The following is a 17,850-nucleotide window of genomic DNA, read 5'->3' as shown; positions in this document are numbered from 1 at the left end:
AAATTTTGTACAGTCAAATTAATCGTTCTTGTCTTTCACGGCCTCCTAATTTGAGTCATAGTTAGAAAGCCTTTCCCTACACTGAGGTTAAAGAAAAGTTCTGCCATATTTTCTTCAAGAACTTGTGATTTCATTTGTTTATGTTTAAATCCCTAACATCATTTCAGTTTGTTTTCTGGAGGGTGTGTGATATGAATCTACTTTCTCTAAGTATTTTTTTTATTTCTCTAAGTATTTTTATTTTCTCTAGTATTTATTTCTCTAAGTATTTTTAATTTCTCTAAATTATTTTTCTCTAAATGTCTCAGTTGATCCAGCACCATTTATTAAATGTTCATCTTTGCTTTGCCCCAGTCATGTTACATGCACCGCCACCCCTTTTTTTTAATACTAGAATTTCTGTATGTACTTGGGTTCATCTCTGTGTTTTCTCTTCTATTCCATTGGGCTATGTATCTGTCCAGGTACCAGTGCTATGATGTTGTAATTACAGAGGCTTTACACCATGCTTGAATGTCTGGTATCATTCCTCCCCCTCTCGTAGGTTTTCTTTTTCATTTATATCCTAGGTATTCCTGCATTATTTAAACTATGAACTTTATTATCGACTTGCCTTACTCCATAACAGTGTTTGCTGCTATTTTTGAGATTTTATTCAATCTATAAATTAACTTAGGGAGAATTGACATATTTTTAATGTTGTACTATTCTGCCCATGGAGCGTGACTGTCTTTTCATTTACTCACTGTCACAAAGGAAAACATTTTCCTTGTATAGATGCAATGACAATTCCTTGTCATTTGGAAAAACCTTTCCTTGTATCGATGTTCTTGCTAAGTTTATACCTGTACATTTAATCTTATGTGTTGCTGTCATATATGGGATCTTCTCTCCCAATATGTTCTCCCCACTGGGTTTTTGTGTGGTTATATACAAAGACTATTGATTCCTTTATGTTAGCTTTATATGCTGCTCCCGTACTGATTTTGATTATTGTTTCAGTTAATGTGTCATTGTTCTGTTGGATGTGCAGGTATACTGTAATATCATTGGCACACAGAGATGGCTTTACCTCTTATTCTCCATTCTTATAAATCTGATAGCTTTCTCTTGTCAACTGACGAATACTTATAGTACAAGACTGAGTAGGAATAAAGGAGTGGGCATCCGTTCCTTGCCTCTAGTGGTCACCCATTTAATAAAATACTGTCATTAGGAATTAATTATGTATCTTCTTTCGTGTTTAGAAAACATCCCCTGCTGCCTATTTTCTAGACGTTTTTCCTTTCTTAACATGTATCAGTGTTGAACTTTCCCAAAGGCTTGTTCAGCATCTATGGTTGTCCTTAACTATGTTACTACCATGAGTGATATAAATGGAATTCCTAATATAGAGCCAACTTTGTATTAATGGAATCAATCCCAGTTGGTCGCAGTGTATTAGTTTCTTAATGTATTATTGTTGGATGTTTGTTAATGTTTTATTTAGGATTTCATATCTACATTTTACCTTTCAGTGTCATACTTGCTTCATAGGAGGAGTTAGGGACTTTTCCTTCCTTTCTAATGTTACTGAATAATTTATAGAGAGGCCATTGGTCCTGTGGCATCCTTGATACTATACTAGAATTCACCTGTAAGACCACCTGAGCAAAATGCTACTTGGGGGTAATTGCATAATAACTTTATTTCTTTTATGAAAATTGGCAAATTTAAGGTTTTTAACACTAGAGTTAGCATTTTGTTAGTCTGAATTTCTCTAGGACAATATCTACTTCATGTAGATTTTCAAAGTTATTTGCAAAGAGGTTGCACAGGAATTTCTTTTTTCTGTTCAATATTTATTTTCATTCTTCCACTTTCTCTTGTAAAAGTCTTTAGCACTCCGAATTTGCCTCTGATCACTACTTTATGTGTATCCCATAGATCCTGATACATAGTTTGTGTAACTTTAATTTGATTCTCCTCTTTAACGCAAAAAATTTTTAAACTAGAAACCCTTTCCTGGTAGAAAAGCCTTTCTGTTTTCAGTTTGTGTTAGTAATTTTAACTTTTGTTGCTTCGTGATTAGAGAGGACTATTTGGGGTATTTCTGTTTTTAACTTTTTGTGCTTTGTGATAAGGAGGACTATTTGGTCTATTTCTAATTTATGGAAGTAAATGATGCCATCCCTGTTTAATTTGTATCAATTTTGACAAGAAAATATACTCTCTATTGTCAGAGCACATATGTATACACATATAGTTTATTATGTTGTTTAGATTTTCTACATCCCTTCCCAATTTTTTATACTACTTGATCTGTCTTATACTAATTAATTTATTAAATCACCCATTTTTACCATATTTTTATCTATGTCTCCTTGCCTTTTTGCTCCCTAAAAGTGTTTGCTGTGTTATTTAGTGTAAATATTCCTAAGTGTCACATCTTCATTGTGAATCTTGGCTTTTATCATCAACATGTGTCCTTTGTCATGTTAAATGCTTTTAAAAAACTCATCCTGAACTACCCTGTTTTCTGAATTCTTTCCTATCTGGTCCATTCTTCTGCACCACCCAGTATTATTTAAAACTCACCTACTGCATTATGACAAAATGTTTAACTGTCTTTTGTTCTATTCTTCTGCTTTTTCTCATGTTTAATTGCACAACTTCTGTGTTTTCACAATATTGAAGCATTTCTACATTAGTCTTCCCACCTTTTCCACCACCTAGATTTTGGTATTACCTGTAACATGCTCACCATCAAATATTTTGGTGACGTTTTCCATCATCACATAGGGGATCACAATCCCAATTCATCTTTTAGAAGATTCTTGGCAATCTGCCTGTGAAGAGGCATATAGTAAATGTTTTTAAGTGTGTGAGCCACAGTTTCTCTGTCAAAGCTACTCAGCCTTGCCATTGCAGTGCAAAAGCATTTATAGACAATACATAAATGATTGATTGTGCCTTTGTTCCAATAAAACTTTATTTACAAAATCAAGCGATGGGCTAGATTTGGCACAATGGGGTGCAGTTTGCAAATCTCTGCTCTGGTAGATACCTCAGAAGGCGCTGAGGGGTGCCGAATTCCCAAGTTCCTATGTGTTGAAAAACTTTCTCTATGGGCTGTGATATTTGAAGGACACGCTAGCTGTGATGGAAAATGTCAACTTCAGACTTACTTTTTGTTTACCTCTGTTTTTATAGTTTTGAAAGGATTCTGATTCAAGCAGGTGTCATATCCTCAAATGCTTGCTTGAGTGCAATTCTGTTTGGAGTGTTGGCTTACAGTCTCCTGCTTTATGGTTGTTTCATATGTGTGAAATTTTTTTCCTCATCTTTTCTTTTTTTGCAATGGTTGCATGTAGGATTCCCCTTCCTTTTGCTCATGTGTATGATACTGTGTTTTTTGCCAAGATTTCTACTTTAGTGATGTTATTCTTGTGTCAGTATAGCAAAGTCCAGATCCTTTATTTATTTTGTTTTGATAAGGGAGGGAGAAGCTGTGATTGCTCTGATTTGTGGTTCTCTTATGTCTTGGAAGATCCTTCATTTTCCCCATTACCCAAGTATCTGGGATGCTTCTCCTTTGCTCCTTGACTTTATTATTCCCTAGAAGTTATGTCTTTCAACGACTTCACCTTTATACCCTCCTTACCCCTTTAAATGCTCATATTCCGGATTCCTTTCCCTGTAGGTCCAAATCTCACTTTCCAGGTCACCGTTTTAGTATTTTCAGACTTATTTGGCTGCAGTTTTAGATGAAGTTTAAGGCCCTCACTGTTTTCCTCCTTCTGTATGTCTTGCAGCTTGTCTAGGTCTGTGTTTGCACACCAGAAAGCCTAGTGATGGGAGTGTGACAGCCTGTGTGCTGGAATTTCACGATTTTTGTTACTCCCAATTACGTTGAACTTTGCACATTTTCTATGTTAAAGTAATGATCAGATTGTGGCTTTTGTGTAGATTTACATTTTCCTTCTGATTGGTCAATATCCTTTTGGGAGGAAATATAATGGGAGGAAGACAGCTTCATGGTCAACATATTCTGCTAACTTACCTGTGATTTCCAGGGGCATTTTATCGTGTGTGTGTGTGTGTGTATGCACACACACACATACGTAAACACACAAGCCTATTTGTATTCTAACCCTGTAGTAGGGGTCACTAGAGGTCACCATATATTTATTCAATAAATATTTTTTCTGTAACTGACATTGGAGGCTCTGGATGTCCTCTTAGGATTTCTAAATATTCTTTACCCTGAAGCAGGTTCAAGATGGACCAGAAGCCCACAGGCACTCTGCTAGAGCTTGCTGCAAAGAGTCTGCTGAGTAATGAGCAGGCTGCTATCCATGCCCTGGATGAGCTCCCAAGAGACCTCTTTGTTCCACTGTTCATTCCTGCCTTCATGGGCAGGCATAAGGAGATACTAAAGGCAATGGTGAGGGTTTGGCCCTTTCGCTGTCTCCATATCGGGACACTGAGTGTACAAGGGTCAGACTGTGACATCTTGGAAGCCATGATTGATGGTCTGCAGCTCCTCTTTGCCCAGAACTCTTCTTCCTGGTAAGACTATATCCAGTAGCGATAGAGTGAGTCAGCGGGAGAGTGTGCTGGAGCCTGGGGCAGGGGAATACCTAACAGTCTTCCCGAAGTAGCCAGTAGTGAATGCTGAAGATCTCTGTGGGCCTACTGGTCCAACACTTGGGGTCACCTTAACGACTCTAATGTCTCACAGACTTGATTACAGAATAGAGGTGACTGAGGATACCATGGGTGGATTTATCTCCTGAGTGCAATTACATAGAAGAAGCACATGGGCATTGATATGGGAGGAGACCAGAGGTAAAGTAGGGGGAAAAGAAAGAAAGGTACTGAATTTCTAGGAAAGGAATTCTTGGTGAATGACATATGCTGTGAGAAACAGGGGATAAAGGGTATTGTTCCTTCTCAACACTGATCTTGGGAGATTACATTACAATCGGCTACCTCTCATGTGTTCTGTTTCCTCTCCTTACAGGTCCCCAAAACTGAGGCTCTTAGATTTAAGGCAGAGCGTGGACTGTAGGATAATATGCCCTGAGATCAGAACCACATTCCGCCCCTGCTTTTGGTCTTGTGCTTACTCTCAGAACGCTACTCTTAGAACAGAAGAAGCCCAGCATGTCAGGTGCCACGGATTTGATAATTCAAAATCAGAGCCTCACTCAGCCTCGGAATCTGTGGAATTACTGGTAGACCTCTCCCTTGACGGAACCGTGAGAACACAGAAGTTTGTTTCCTTTCTTCAGAGTAAACTCGGGCAGAGCTTTGGGACTTTGCACCTCTGCTGCAGATATTTGAAAATTTTTGATATGTCTGCCCACAGAAGTATGCTGCAGTTTCTGGATCCACAATGCATTGCTCACCTGCAGGTAGATGAGGCTCATTTCAGTGAAGTATATGCTTGTGTGCCGCCGATGGTCCACCTGTACAGCCTTCATATGTTTAAGATCCGCTTTACATGTTTTACGGAGACAGACTTCCAAACGTATCTCAGCTATCTTGGGAAGCTGCACAACCTCCAAGAGCTTGACTTGTACGCCTTGTTCCTCAGAGATCGATTGCACAGACTTCTCAGGTGAGCCGGTGGGAGGAACCTGGGTTCCCTGCTTACCCCATGAGTAAGAGAAGAGAAGAGAGCATGCTTAGATATTCCTAAGCTCCTTGTAAAGTATTTCTCCTTCTGCCTCAGCATGGGAAGTGCTGGGAATTAGCATTTGGCCAGGCTAGAGAGAGGTACTTCATGGTGAGGAGAAAGACAAGATTAGAAAAGGAAGCTGTGCTTATTCGTGCATTCATTCATTCAGCCAGCCATGTGTAGACTCTATGATGAGTCTCTAAGTATACTGGTAAACGTTTCAGTCCTAGTGATGCCTACAGTTCTCTAGTGAGCAAGAGGAGGCATTCAGATGGAAAAAGTCATATGCTGTAACACTGCTGCACATCCCCCTGGACTGGCCACAGTAGTTAACACTGACAGATCCTCTTGCTCCTGTGTTTTCCCCAAGGCTTAGACACTGAATGGAGGGGCAGTCATCTGGGAACCAGTCAAAGGGAGCCTTCAGTTGGCTGCCTTCCCAGACCTGTCCTCACCATGTAAGTGACCAGGAGTGGCCATTGATGATGTTGTATATACTAAGTGCATACAGTTTTTTTTCACTTAATCTGCTGCAGAACTCTGTAACAATAATTACTGGTGTGCACATTTTAAAGATAAAGAACATGTGTCTTCGAGTGGGAAAGTAACTTTCTCATGGTCACAAATATATTTAGTTTGATTCCAAAGCCCACATGACTAAGGACTGTTGCAAAATAGGTACAGTAGTGACCCACGGGGAGGGGCTGGGATGGGACTAAACCTAACCAAACAATAAGATATGTACAGATTAGTTTATTCTAGATCTTAGGTGCCTGTTATTCAGGGCTCACTGCCCTGGTCCAACACTCATTCTTCTGAAATAACCTTTCTTTTTTCTCTCTGCAGAGTGCTGCCACCTCAGCTGAAGACACTGAATCTGTCTTACTGTGGTCTCTCTAGCATAGATGTCACCATCTTGTCCCAGAGCTCTCAGGCCACCCACCTAAGGCGGTTGAATCTCAGTCACAACCAGATATTCTCAGAGGCTCATGAGCCCTTCCAGACTCTGCTGGAGAGGGCCTCAGGTACCCTGCAGCATCTGCAAATAAATAATTGCCTGTTAACTGAGTCTACTCTCTCTGCTCTCCTGCCAGCTCTGAGCCACTGTTCGTGCCTCCGTGTGCTTAGCTTTGCCTTCAACCCTATTAGAATGCCTATGCTCATGAGTGTTCTGCAGCACCTAACATCCTTGATGGAGCTGAAGCATGTGATTTATCCCGTCCCTGTCCATTGCTACAGACAATGGGATGTTTGTGGCTTTTATGACCAACAGAAGTTGGCTGAAGTTCAGGCCCAATTGAAGGCAATGCTTCAGGCGTTACAGCGGGATGACATGCATTGGGCTTCTCATATTTCATTATTACCATAGTACAAGGAGTCGTGTCAGCACTGATGTGTGGCCACAAAAGTGCTCAGTGTTTTGCTTGAAGGCCTAATTTGTAGAGACACATGTAAAATTGTACTGTTCAGGGAAACGAGGCTCAGCGAGATTGGCTGTGTCCTTGACCTCTGTGAAAGGGGAACTCTAAGAAGGATGGAGAGGAATTTGGAAGCTCCTGTGGATCTGTTGCCCATTGCCCTCTACTTCCTCTTCTGCTTGCTAAGTACAGTGTTGGTTACGTGATGGAAGCTATCCCAGTCATGTTCCATCACTTCCCTGTGCACATGGGTGGGTCCATTTATCGTCTTATAGGCCCTTGGCACAAGTCCCAGGAACTGAAACTCCCTGGCTGTGGTAGTTGTTGAAGCCAATAAGTTCACCTTCGAGGGCCCTGAATACTTCTTTTATGTATGATAGCTTTAGGTTGCTTATGAGAAACCCTATGCAAGGGGAAGGAACCAAACAAACTACCCCCACTGCCTGCTGGTGTCTTCATGCTGCTAGCTTCCTCTGCGGGTCTCAGACCCTTGGCTCAGTTACTTTTACCTCACATGCACTCACCCCGTGTCTGTTGTGCTTTAGGTACTGTTCCAGGTGCTAAGAAAGATCAAGTCCCTGATCTCAAACCACTCAGAGTAACAGCTGCTCCTATGTTTTGTCCGTGTCTCCACTCTTTCTTAGGGCATTTGGGAAAATTATGCCTCCATGGCCCAGATTTTTGTTCACTTTTTCCCTTACATATAGCTGCTCAACCATCAGGTCATGGCTTAAATGTCACCTCCTCCACTAGGTTTTCTCTTACTTCCTCATTTAAGTAGGTTGTTACTTGCTGTTGGTCTCAGTGTGCCATGTGCATGAATATTTTTTCATGGTATACGCTATTTCATATATGTTTGCTTCCTCTGATCTTACACTAGGTTTGCACTGATCTCGATGGTACACACTAACCACACGTGGCCACTGAGCGCTAGAAATCTGGCTACTCCAAAATGCGATGTTCTCCAGGTGTTAAATACACACCACATATCCAACAGTTAGTAAGAAACAGGATGTAGAATAACTAATTGGGAGTTTATTTATATTGCTTACATGTTGAAAGGATAACACACTGCATGTCAGAGACAGGGAAAAAAGAATGTAAATTGTTTATATTTACCTGTTGATATGGTAGCCCTGTGTTTCAAATAGTATGAAAAGAGTGAAGATGACTAATGAATGATCTGTTTATGCTTACATGTCAGAATGATAAAGTGCTGTATTTCAAAGACATACTGAGAAAAAAGAATGTAAAATTGCTTGTTCATCTTACATGTTGAAATGATAACACACTGAACTTTAATGACTTCATAACAAAAACAGAATGAAAAATAATCAGTAGTTTGTGCATACTGTTCTCTTGTTGAAATGAGAGCAGACTTGGAAAGACAGAAGAATGTAAAGGTAATTGATGGAATACTTATATTGTTTCCATGTTGAAATGACAGCACATGCATTTCAAAGGCTCAATAAAAAGTAATTTAGAGTTTTTCTTTCATGTTGCTTACACAGGCAATAACAAATCGCATTTCAAAGACTGAGAGTAAAGAAGGTAAAAATTTATAATGAATAAATTAGTTAACATTTTTCATCTATGTTTGGCAGCAGTACACAGCATTGGACTTAGACAAACCTGTTAAAAGAGCTAGTAAATGAATCGCGTGTACTGTTTCTTTGTTGGAATGGTAACAAATGGCATTTCAAAGACTTTGTAAGAAAAAGAGAATGGACAGTAATTTGTCCATATTGCTTATGTGTTGAAAGTCCACACTGCACTTCAAAGGCTTCTTAAGAAATGTAAAAACTAATAATGTCTTGGTTTCCATGTTGAAATTGTCATTTTTGTTCACTTTTGTGTTAAATAAAAGTCACTAAAATTAAACTCACCTGATTCTTTTAACTTTAAGAGGTTTTCACTTTTATTTTGGTGTGGCTTATACTGCATTTCTTTTTGACAGCATGGCACCTGTGTGGGAACTGGGGGAGAAGAAAGCAAGGTCAACAGCACAAACATCAAGCTGCTCTGTGGGTAGCATTATTCCTTCCTCTCTGACCCAGAAGTCTCTTGTAGTCTCCAGAATCTATGAAACTGGGGCAGGCTAACTTAACTCACAAGGAGAGGAAAATAACACACCTTCCATGGTTGAGAGTTTGGATGACAAAGATGGGATGTTGACAAAGACATGGTTTTCCTGAAGAGGAAATGCCAGGGGCCTTCGTCCTGGTCCGGAAGATATGGGGAGGCTCCCTGAGATCTTGTACTGAATGTCCTCCTTCAAAGTAGTGAGTGAGAGTGGTTGAAGGTCCCCGCCTACGCTGCTTGTTAATGAGCGCCTGGAAACTGAATGGCAAGGGGTAGGAGAACCTCGCCCCTAGTCTGGTAATTTAGTCAAGACATATTTGATTGTTGGCTCCTCAGCTTCCTATCTGTACGACCTTGGGCACATGACGCTCTTTTGCGGTTCAGGTTCTTCATCCATAAAAAGAGGAATGACACTGTTTACTTCCCAGGCATGGCATGAAGGGTAACTGAGTTCTTCCCATGAAGTGCTTGGCACAGTGCCTGGCACCGTTGCTGTTCAGTCAATGAGGACTCTTAGTACTTTAGCGCTACCTGGTTTAAGCAACACTGACTGACAATGCGGTGTCCGTTATAAGGGTGGCGAGGAAAGGACGTGCAATCAGCTGGCAAGGTTAGAGGTAGAGTCGGTTCTGGTTTATTTGATCTTCTGATTATATGCGCCCCATAGACTGCCAGTGTTCGAGTGACTGTTATTTTCAGAAATAATAACTATAACAAAGCCCCTAGCTTTGCTGTGGCACTGAATATTTTGTTCTCCCCAGTAATACCAAATGGTGAGGAAACATCTATAAAGAGCAAGGAAAGGATACTGACGTAACTGTGTGGTAACTAGTCAGAGGCAAGGACACTGACGGGATCACCAATTCCTCGGATGCATAGCTGCATATTCTATGTGTGAGGACAGCGTTCGGGTTTATGCAGCAATGTTTATGGTATAGAGAGCTGAATGCGGGTCACCAAGTAATGGCTATCCCAGCATGAAGTCTTCTCCCCCTCTCTGCTTCTTACCCTTTCCCCTACCAATTTGCAGCATGGCAAACTGGACACAATTATGGAACATGGAACGGTTTTGCACATGCTTGAGACAGCTATTGCAGTATAGAATTGAGCACGGCAAGTGGAGAACTTACTAACTGCTGCTTGAGAGCCCTTCTCCGGTAGTTACCCAAGAAAATCGGGTTCCGTGTATGCCTTTGCAGGAAGGCCCACTTGAGGCTTTTGCTTTTACCCTGTGAGCTGATCATAAAGCCTTTCAAGAAAGATCAAGCTATTGAAGGGCTTACTAAAAAGGGAGGCTCACATCAGACTGCGTGGGTATCCACGATTCAGAGGTCCATGCCATCACCCGAGTCTCAGAGAGAAGATGGCAAAAGGCAGTGCCTGGGCTTTCGACTCAGACTGACCTGGGTTTGAGTCCTGAGATTTTCCTTCCACTTCAAAGGCAATAAACAACAAAACCCCATAGAGGCCCGCACGCTTCCCACGCTCTCACAGAGTTCCCCCCAGTCAGGGTCAGACTTGGTATTCCCGCTGAAGGGGATAAACGTTCTCTGGGAGTCAGGGCATCATGAAAGGGGAGGGCAACTAGGACCCCTACAGTGTACCACGCCCTGTGACAACCATTTCACAAGCCCATTTAATTCACTTTTCACAGCTGCCCAAGAGGTGGGTGCAGTTAGCCCCAGTGTGCAAACGAGGAAACTGGGAGGTTAGGTCCTGGGCCCGAAGTCACAGGGTGAAGACCTAGGATGAGAGGCAGCAAACTCTCATGGCCTGTGTCGCTGGTGTCCAAGCTGTGGGGGCCCGACAGCCATGGATGCGGGTCAGACCTGGATGGTTGGGGGCAGAGTGGAGGCGGGAAACAACAGCGTGAAAAGGAAGGACAGGGAAGCTGGGAGAGCTCTGAGAGAGAGCCTGGCTAGTGGAGGGAGCATGGGGCATCTGCAGAGGGGCCCCTGCACAGGCCCACCTACCTTGAAGACCCCACTGACAGAGAAGCAGAGCATGGTCTCCTGAAAGAGAAGTGCCCGGAAGCTCAGCACCACCCAAACCTCCCACCCACATGACACTTCCTGGGCCGGCCCCAGGGAGGGGACAGCCACTTCCCGTATGGAGCCATGTGTCCACCACGAAGGAGCTGAGGTCATGTTGAATTCCTGACAATATGCACAGGGAGCGCAGGATGTCACGCTATGTGTGTTTCAGTGGCTTAAACCTCAGATCCTTGGGGGAAGAGAAGCTAGCCAAGGCTGGGGTGGCCTCACACTGGGACCATGACTGGCCTGTCCCACCCCCTAGCCCGGGCAGTCTTGCCCACCACACATGCACAGGGGTCCTTGAGCTCCTTTATATTCCTGCTGTCCTTGGCATACTCGCGCAAGCCGCTTCTCGGAGAAAAAAGAGGAAGAGGGTTGATGCTCTGGCCAGGTGGGTGTTCCCAGGAGCTGGCCTCAGAGCAGAGTCTGAGCTGCGGTACTCACAGGGCTGGGGCCTCAGAGCTGAAGGGTCAGAATGTCACCCCAGAGGTCAGGGAGAAGCAGGCCTCGACGTGGTAAGCGCCCAGGAGACCTTTTCAGTCTCCACAGTCATAGATCATGTAATACCTTTGGGGGAGCAAAAAGGTCAGTCCAGTCTGTGCCTGGACCCCACATGGGATTTCAAGGGTGCAGTGAGCAACCCTGAGCTTAGGAAACCCCTCCCGTCCCTGCCCACCCCAGCCTCCTGGTCCCAGGGGTACTTACTGCTGCAGGAATGGCAGGACTAGACTCTCCAGCGCATCGGATCCAAAGACACTTCCCTGGAATCAAATGGTCCCCAGAACTACAGCTGGATCCCCTCCTCAGGCACTGCCTAAAACCGGCATGATTCCCCCTCCTCACCATGCACCTCGGTAACATCTTGCGGGCTTCAGTACCAGGGATGGTTGGTGGCCGTGTGTCCTGGCCATCCTGGGGAAAGGAAGAGGCAGGCAGCTTTGCAGACCAGGGGACGGTGCTGGATGATCAGGAGAAGGATGCGCCCAGGAGAGGGTGAGGGTCAGGTCGGGTGAGAAAGGTTCGTGGAAATTCTGTGGGCAAGACTACATTTGGGGTCATCCTCATGGGGCCCCTAAAGGCTTTGGGGAACGTGGTTGGGAAGGATCCAGAGCCTTTGTCAGGTTCCCACAAGGGTCGGTTACCATCCTCCTCCCTCCCAGGAGGTTTAAGAGTCAGGTTCAAACACTCAACTTGGGCAAGACCAAAAGGGTTCACAGGAGGCTGTAGGCGGTGTCAGTGCCCCTTAGAGGGTGGAGTGATCACGGAGTACACTAACCAGGAGGAGTAACCTGGGGAACAATTGCAGGATGGAGCTGCCAGTCAAGACAAAACTGAAGAGTGAGTGAAACTACAGAGCAGTTGTGCACATGGGAGCAAGTACCCTTAGCCCAGGTGCACAGCCCAGTGCCTCCCAACCTACACGCCAGTGCCACAGCCTTCCAGGGCCCTGGGCACCAACCCTGTGCACTGACGCAGTGGGCGAGTGCTGCCTTCCTTCCTCCCTGCCTCCCTCCACCCTCACCCTCTAACTTCTCCCTCTCCATCCTCCTAGGCAGTTCCCACCTACATGGCCCTGGGTCCCACATCCAGCGCCACAAGAAGCCGCATCTGTAGGTAGGGTCCAGCCTGCCTCCCCATCCCTGCCTCCCTTCCTTCTTTCCAGGTTCCCCATGAAGGCCCGAGAGAGGAGCGCTGATAGGGTGGGAGCCCAGGGATCAGCCACCTCACTGGGGGTCCTGCATTCTGCCAGACCAGGGCACCCCCAGAAATGGCCCCAGAGGCAGCCACAGGGGGAGGAGTCCTCATCCAGAAGGAGTAAAGCCTCAGGCTCCAACTACACGTGGGGCAGGAAACCCCCAGGTTGTCCTGGGATTGGAGTGGGGACCCTTTTGGAGCATGAGAAAGAGGGGCCCCTCTCAGGGCAGGGGAGGGAAGCCCCACATCAGCTCAGAGTCAGGAAGGCCTGTCTCAGCATGAGGCCCTGGGCTGGAGGGCCCTTCTCAGCCCAGGGCACCAGCATCGGGGGCAAGGCTGGTCACTCCTGATCCTGGCAAACAGGGGGAGCCCCGATTCCTGGAGCACACTTCTGAATGGACATGCTCCAGAAGGCTGGGTGCCGAGAGTAAGGAAACAGACTCCAGCCCAGGAGAGCAGGTGAGCAAATCAGAGGAAGGAAAGGAGAGCTCTAAGCACAGGTGAGGGGCACAGGGAGGAGAGTGTAGGGCCTGAGGACCTCCCAGAGGATAAGGACTGCTGTCTCCTGCAAACAGGCACCGTCAGGTGTAGATCAGACTCCCAGGGGTGACAGAGGAATCAATTGACCTTATGTTGGTTGACTTACCTTGGAAGGTGGTGCACAGTGGTTTTGAGTCAGCCCTCATCTCTTCTAGCTCCAGCCCTTTGCCCTTGTCCAACAGCCCTGCAGACTTCACCTGTAATTGTGGGCAGGAAACACATGGAGCAGAGAACCATGGCCAGAGTGACCCTGCACCCCCAGTCCCTTCCCCTGCCAACAAATCCACTTCCCTGCCTCTTGTCACCACCCCATGAGCCCTCCCACCTTCCCTTCAAAGAAACATCTGGATGCTGGACCTCACCTCATTGCTGGAGAGGTTCAAGTTCTTGATGCTGGAGGTTTTCAGCATGGTGTTAGACAGGACATTCAGCTGTTGGGGTTTCTTATAGCTCAGGTTCAAAGGCAAAAGCTGGGGTGAGGGGAGGGTTAGAGTGAGGACCCCAAGAGGGGACATGTGAGACCCCTCTGCCTCTTCTACCTGACCTCTGCCCCCCTCACCATCAACCATGGCACTGGAACAAAGTCCTCACCATGGCCATGTTCTCTTTGTGGATCGGCAGGGAGACAGCCATGCAGGTTCTAGGATTTGGTGCCATTTCAGTATCACAGGTCATCAAGTCTCCAAGAAGCCAAGAGGAGAAAATCAGGAGGCTGAGAAGGGTCCAGCTCAGACAGCTCTGGCACACAGCCATCCCCATGTTACTATCCTGAAGTGTCTTCCTAGGCCGACCCCTGTGCCCTCATCTGACCTAGCATTACTGCCACAGCCACACCAGAGTCAAAGAGGAGTCTTTGGGCACTGAGAGATTGTGGCAAGGCACCATATTGCTTGTCCATGGTCAGCTGTGGGGTTAGAGATGGGGTTCAGTAATTCCAAGTCTGAGTTGGTGAAGGGGAGCAGTAAGTGGGGGAAGAAGAGGTGGTTTGGGTTGTGGATGCACGCCTTGTCTTGAGTCTGTGTTACCTTGATGTGCCCCACCTTTTCTGACTTCAGCTCCTTCTGCAGAGAGTGGGGGGCCTCCCGGGGCTTAACAAAGATATTTATCTGTGGAGAACACAGAAGGGCTGGGTAAGCACCAGGAACTCGAGCCTTGGGATCAAGCAGGACCTCGCCCGTGTCCTGGCCTCTTATCCCCAGCTGACCCCAGTCGTGCCCTTTACACACCCTTTCATTATCATCAGCCCAAATCTTGCCATTGGCATTTTCAGTGAGAAGGCAATGCTGGCGTTCTCAACAAAGAACTGGGCCTGCATCTTCACACAGTCAAACTGTAGGGACAGTGGCAAGAGAAACAGTATGAGACCAGAGCCATTGCTCTTCCGCCCTGTTTCCTTTCATCCACCCCACTGTTTTCTCTTACCTCGACTGGAGTGAAGGGGCCCTGCACTGCTTCTGAATCAGTTTCAGCAGCCACTTCTCATCGTATTTTATGCCGAATGGAATCTGGGAGCCAGAGGAAAGATGGGAGAAGAGATTAATATAATGGAATCTCAGGTTAAAACAAGACCCAACCGTGTCTTCCAGATTTTTTTCAGGCTTTAAAAGTATATCTTAAGGTAGGACAGTACCCATCACTGATAACTGTGTACCAGACATGGGTTTCCTAAATGCCCTTTCTTTACATTCAGATACTTTTCTTCAGATACTTTTCCTTAATGTGTTTAATGTGTTAAACTTCCTTTTACAGAGTTCTGAGAGACCCTACCTAAGGCACACCGGGCCTGGCCCTCTGACCCTCTGACAAGGACCCTGCAGACTCAACCTCTTCCCACGCTAAACTAAAGCCAAAATGAGCCTTCCAGTGTGGACTTGCTCCATCTCCTTAGCAGTGGTTGCCTCCTTTGCATTTATATATCCCCTCGCATTATCTCTGCAGTCAGTCTGCTCCCCTTACATTGCTTCTCTGCACCGGCCATTCCATGACCTAGGATGCTAACTCCCAGGAATTAATTATAAAGACAAATGACCGACTCCTCTGCCCTGGAAAAGCACCGAAAATCTCAACCCGAGTCCAACACAACTCCCTCTGTTTGCCTTCTGCAGCTTAAGTCCATTTTGCCAGGACACTCACCTCGATCTTGAACCAGTTCCCTGAGGCCTCATCCTGACTTTTCCTCTCCATTCTTCTCTCTGCAGGCTTTTCCTCTCTCTCCACTTTAAAGAGGGTTTGGTCCTGCTTCTGAAAATCGCCTCTCCAATGACAGGGTGCGATGGCATAGGGAGCACTGTGGGGAAAGCAGAGAGAAGCAAGCAGCCCTTATGTGCTCAGAAAGTTTTCTATACATGCTCGCCCCACTGATACCAGGGCTACAATAAAGTTTGCTTGACCTTTAACCTGATCCTGTCATGACACTCTTGGAGGCTGGAGAGAAGAATGATACGTTTCACCACAGGGTTGTGTATTCCACTGGCTGGTCCATTTCAGCCACACTGACTGGTCACTTACTATCTTACTCAGGTGTTTCCACGTGAGCATCAGCTGTTGCTGCATCTCCATCCTGCTGCTGGTGGGATGGAGGGTGAATGCCAAAACTGACTTGTTCAGACCAGTTGTTACATCTTCTCCAGTAAATACCCCAACATCTTGCTCTTGTCTGTGAGGGGTTGCCTTCGCTGTTGTGTCCTGAAATTGAGAACAAGGCAGCAATGGTCCCTATACCAGAAGAAGTCCTGGGGATGTACCGTGGCTGTTGAAGAAATACCACTGACTTTCATACTCTAAGGGAAGTGCTAAGAAGACTGAAATACTTCACTATTGTTCTGCATGGGAGGTGAGAGGTGGGGCATATTGGCAGAAGAGAAGAAAATTAGCAGAGAGGACAGGGTTTGGGTTTAGGGTTTAATCTGTGATGTTAGTCCTTTTCAGGCTAGGTGATGTGGGGCACGTTGCTTATCATCTCTAACTCTCATTCCCTCCTCTGCTCTAGGGGGGGTAATAAAATCTACCCTGTAAATTTGGTGTTATGGGACAAGGGTCAAAGGTGAGCTCCTGCCTGAAGGAAGAATTAGAGAAATGGAAGATAAATAGGTTGAAAATATCCAGCATGAAGCCTGGAGAGACATAAAATGGAGAATATCAAAACACAGTGGGGAGAGAATTAGAGAAGAGGTAGCAAACATATCTTTCCCATGTTTGAGTCTTGGAGAGAATGACAGGGAATAGGGGAGAATCCGTATTTGCAGAGCTCTTGGCTGAGAAGTTTCCAAAAGTAACAAGATAACAATTCAGCATAACAATTCTAGTAGCAAAAGTACGCTTTGAGGAAAAACATTCCTAAAGAAAACACCAACATTTCATATTGTTGTTAACATAGCAAGGACTGGGAAAATCTTTGACCAGGAGACGTCAAAAAAAAGAAATACCAAAGGTTATTTCTTAGGAGAAAGAAGTATGTTCCTAGAGGGATGCAAGTGGGTGCAGGAAAGAAAAAGTAATGACATTTGTGAATATGTATGCAAAGCTAAGTGAGTACTGGCTATTACAGCACCATGGTACTCATTTCTTCTGCGGGCTAAAATAGAGAGAACTGAAATGCGTGACAGTGAGTTGGGAGGGGGTTAAGAGCAATACAATTGTTCCAAACTTCTGCCATAGTCAGAGGAACTTTAAAAAGCTGGTTTACATTAGACTGCAAACGTGCTTTGTAATCTTAAGGGTTAACAACACAAGGATGGCAAAAGGGTATTTAACTATCTAGCTAAACTAGATAACTTAATGCTTAAAACTATTAATAATTTCAAAGAAAAAGGGAGGGAAAAGAACTTGGATCAGGCAAAAATAAATGTACAGTGATATGGTATGTATAAGCCAAATTATATCTATATTTACATGAGAAGTTCCAGACTAAATAGCCCACATAGGAAGACATATTACCAGACTGGGTTAAAACAACAACAATGTAAGGGGGAGGAGCCAACATGGTGGCGTGAGTAGTTCAGCAGAAATCTCCTCCCAAAAACATATGTATTTTTGAAAATACAACAAATGCAACTATTCCTAAAAGAGAGACCAGTGGATACTGTATAACAGCCAGGCTACATCTACATCTGCAAGAACTCAGCACCACACAAAGGGGGTAAGATACAAGCTAGGGCCCTGCAGAACATGAGTGCTCCCCCACCCCAGTTCCCTGGCGGGAAGAAAGGAGTCGGAGCGGGGAGGGAGTGAAAGCCCAGGACTAATCCACACCGGGAGCATGGGCACACAATGCACAGTGTGCTGGATATTAGAAAAACAGGAGGGCAAAATCTGTGAGCGGATCCCCGCAAATGGTTCCCCTGGGACAAAAGAAAAGCGAGTGCTTTTTGAAAGTCTTAAAGGGACAGGGGCCTCCCAGATGGACAGAATCGTC

The 17,850-nt window shown here is 45.1% G+C and overlaps 1 protein-coding gene across 1 annotated transcript; it reads right to left on the bottom strand.

Moving 5' to 3' along the window:
• Nucleotides 1-10,840: 10,840 nt before the first annotated feature.
• On the bottom strand, nucleotides 10,841-17,418 carry LOC118932001 (nuclear RNA export factor 3-like). Its single transcript, XM_057495379.1, is given in 18 exon segments — nucleotides 10,841-10,994; nucleotides 11,228-11,388; nucleotides 11,684-11,768; nucleotides 11,907-11,962; nucleotides 12,045-12,113; nucleotides 12,478-12,514; nucleotides 13,524-13,633; nucleotides 13,799-13,906; nucleotides 14,257-14,340; nucleotides 14,462-14,542; nucleotides 14,663-14,703; nucleotides 14,706-14,766; nucleotides 14,859-14,878; nucleotides 14,881-14,941; nucleotides 15,570-15,723; nucleotides 15,945-15,952; nucleotides 15,955-16,121; nucleotides 17,373-17,418. Coding segments are annotated over 18 exon segments (1,503 nt in total).
• Nucleotides 17,419-17,850: the final 432 nt, after the last annotated feature.

This window comes from Manis pentadactyla, chromosome X, assembly GCF_030020395.1.
Source record: "Manis pentadactyla isolate mManPen7 chromosome X, mManPen7.hap1, whole genome shotgun sequence".
Classification (NCBI taxonomy): Eukaryota; Metazoa; Chordata; class Mammalia; order Pholidota; family Manidae; genus Manis; species Manis pentadactyla.
Note: the sequence above shows the minus strand (reverse complement) of the source record. Positions and strands in the feature narration are given on the sequence as shown.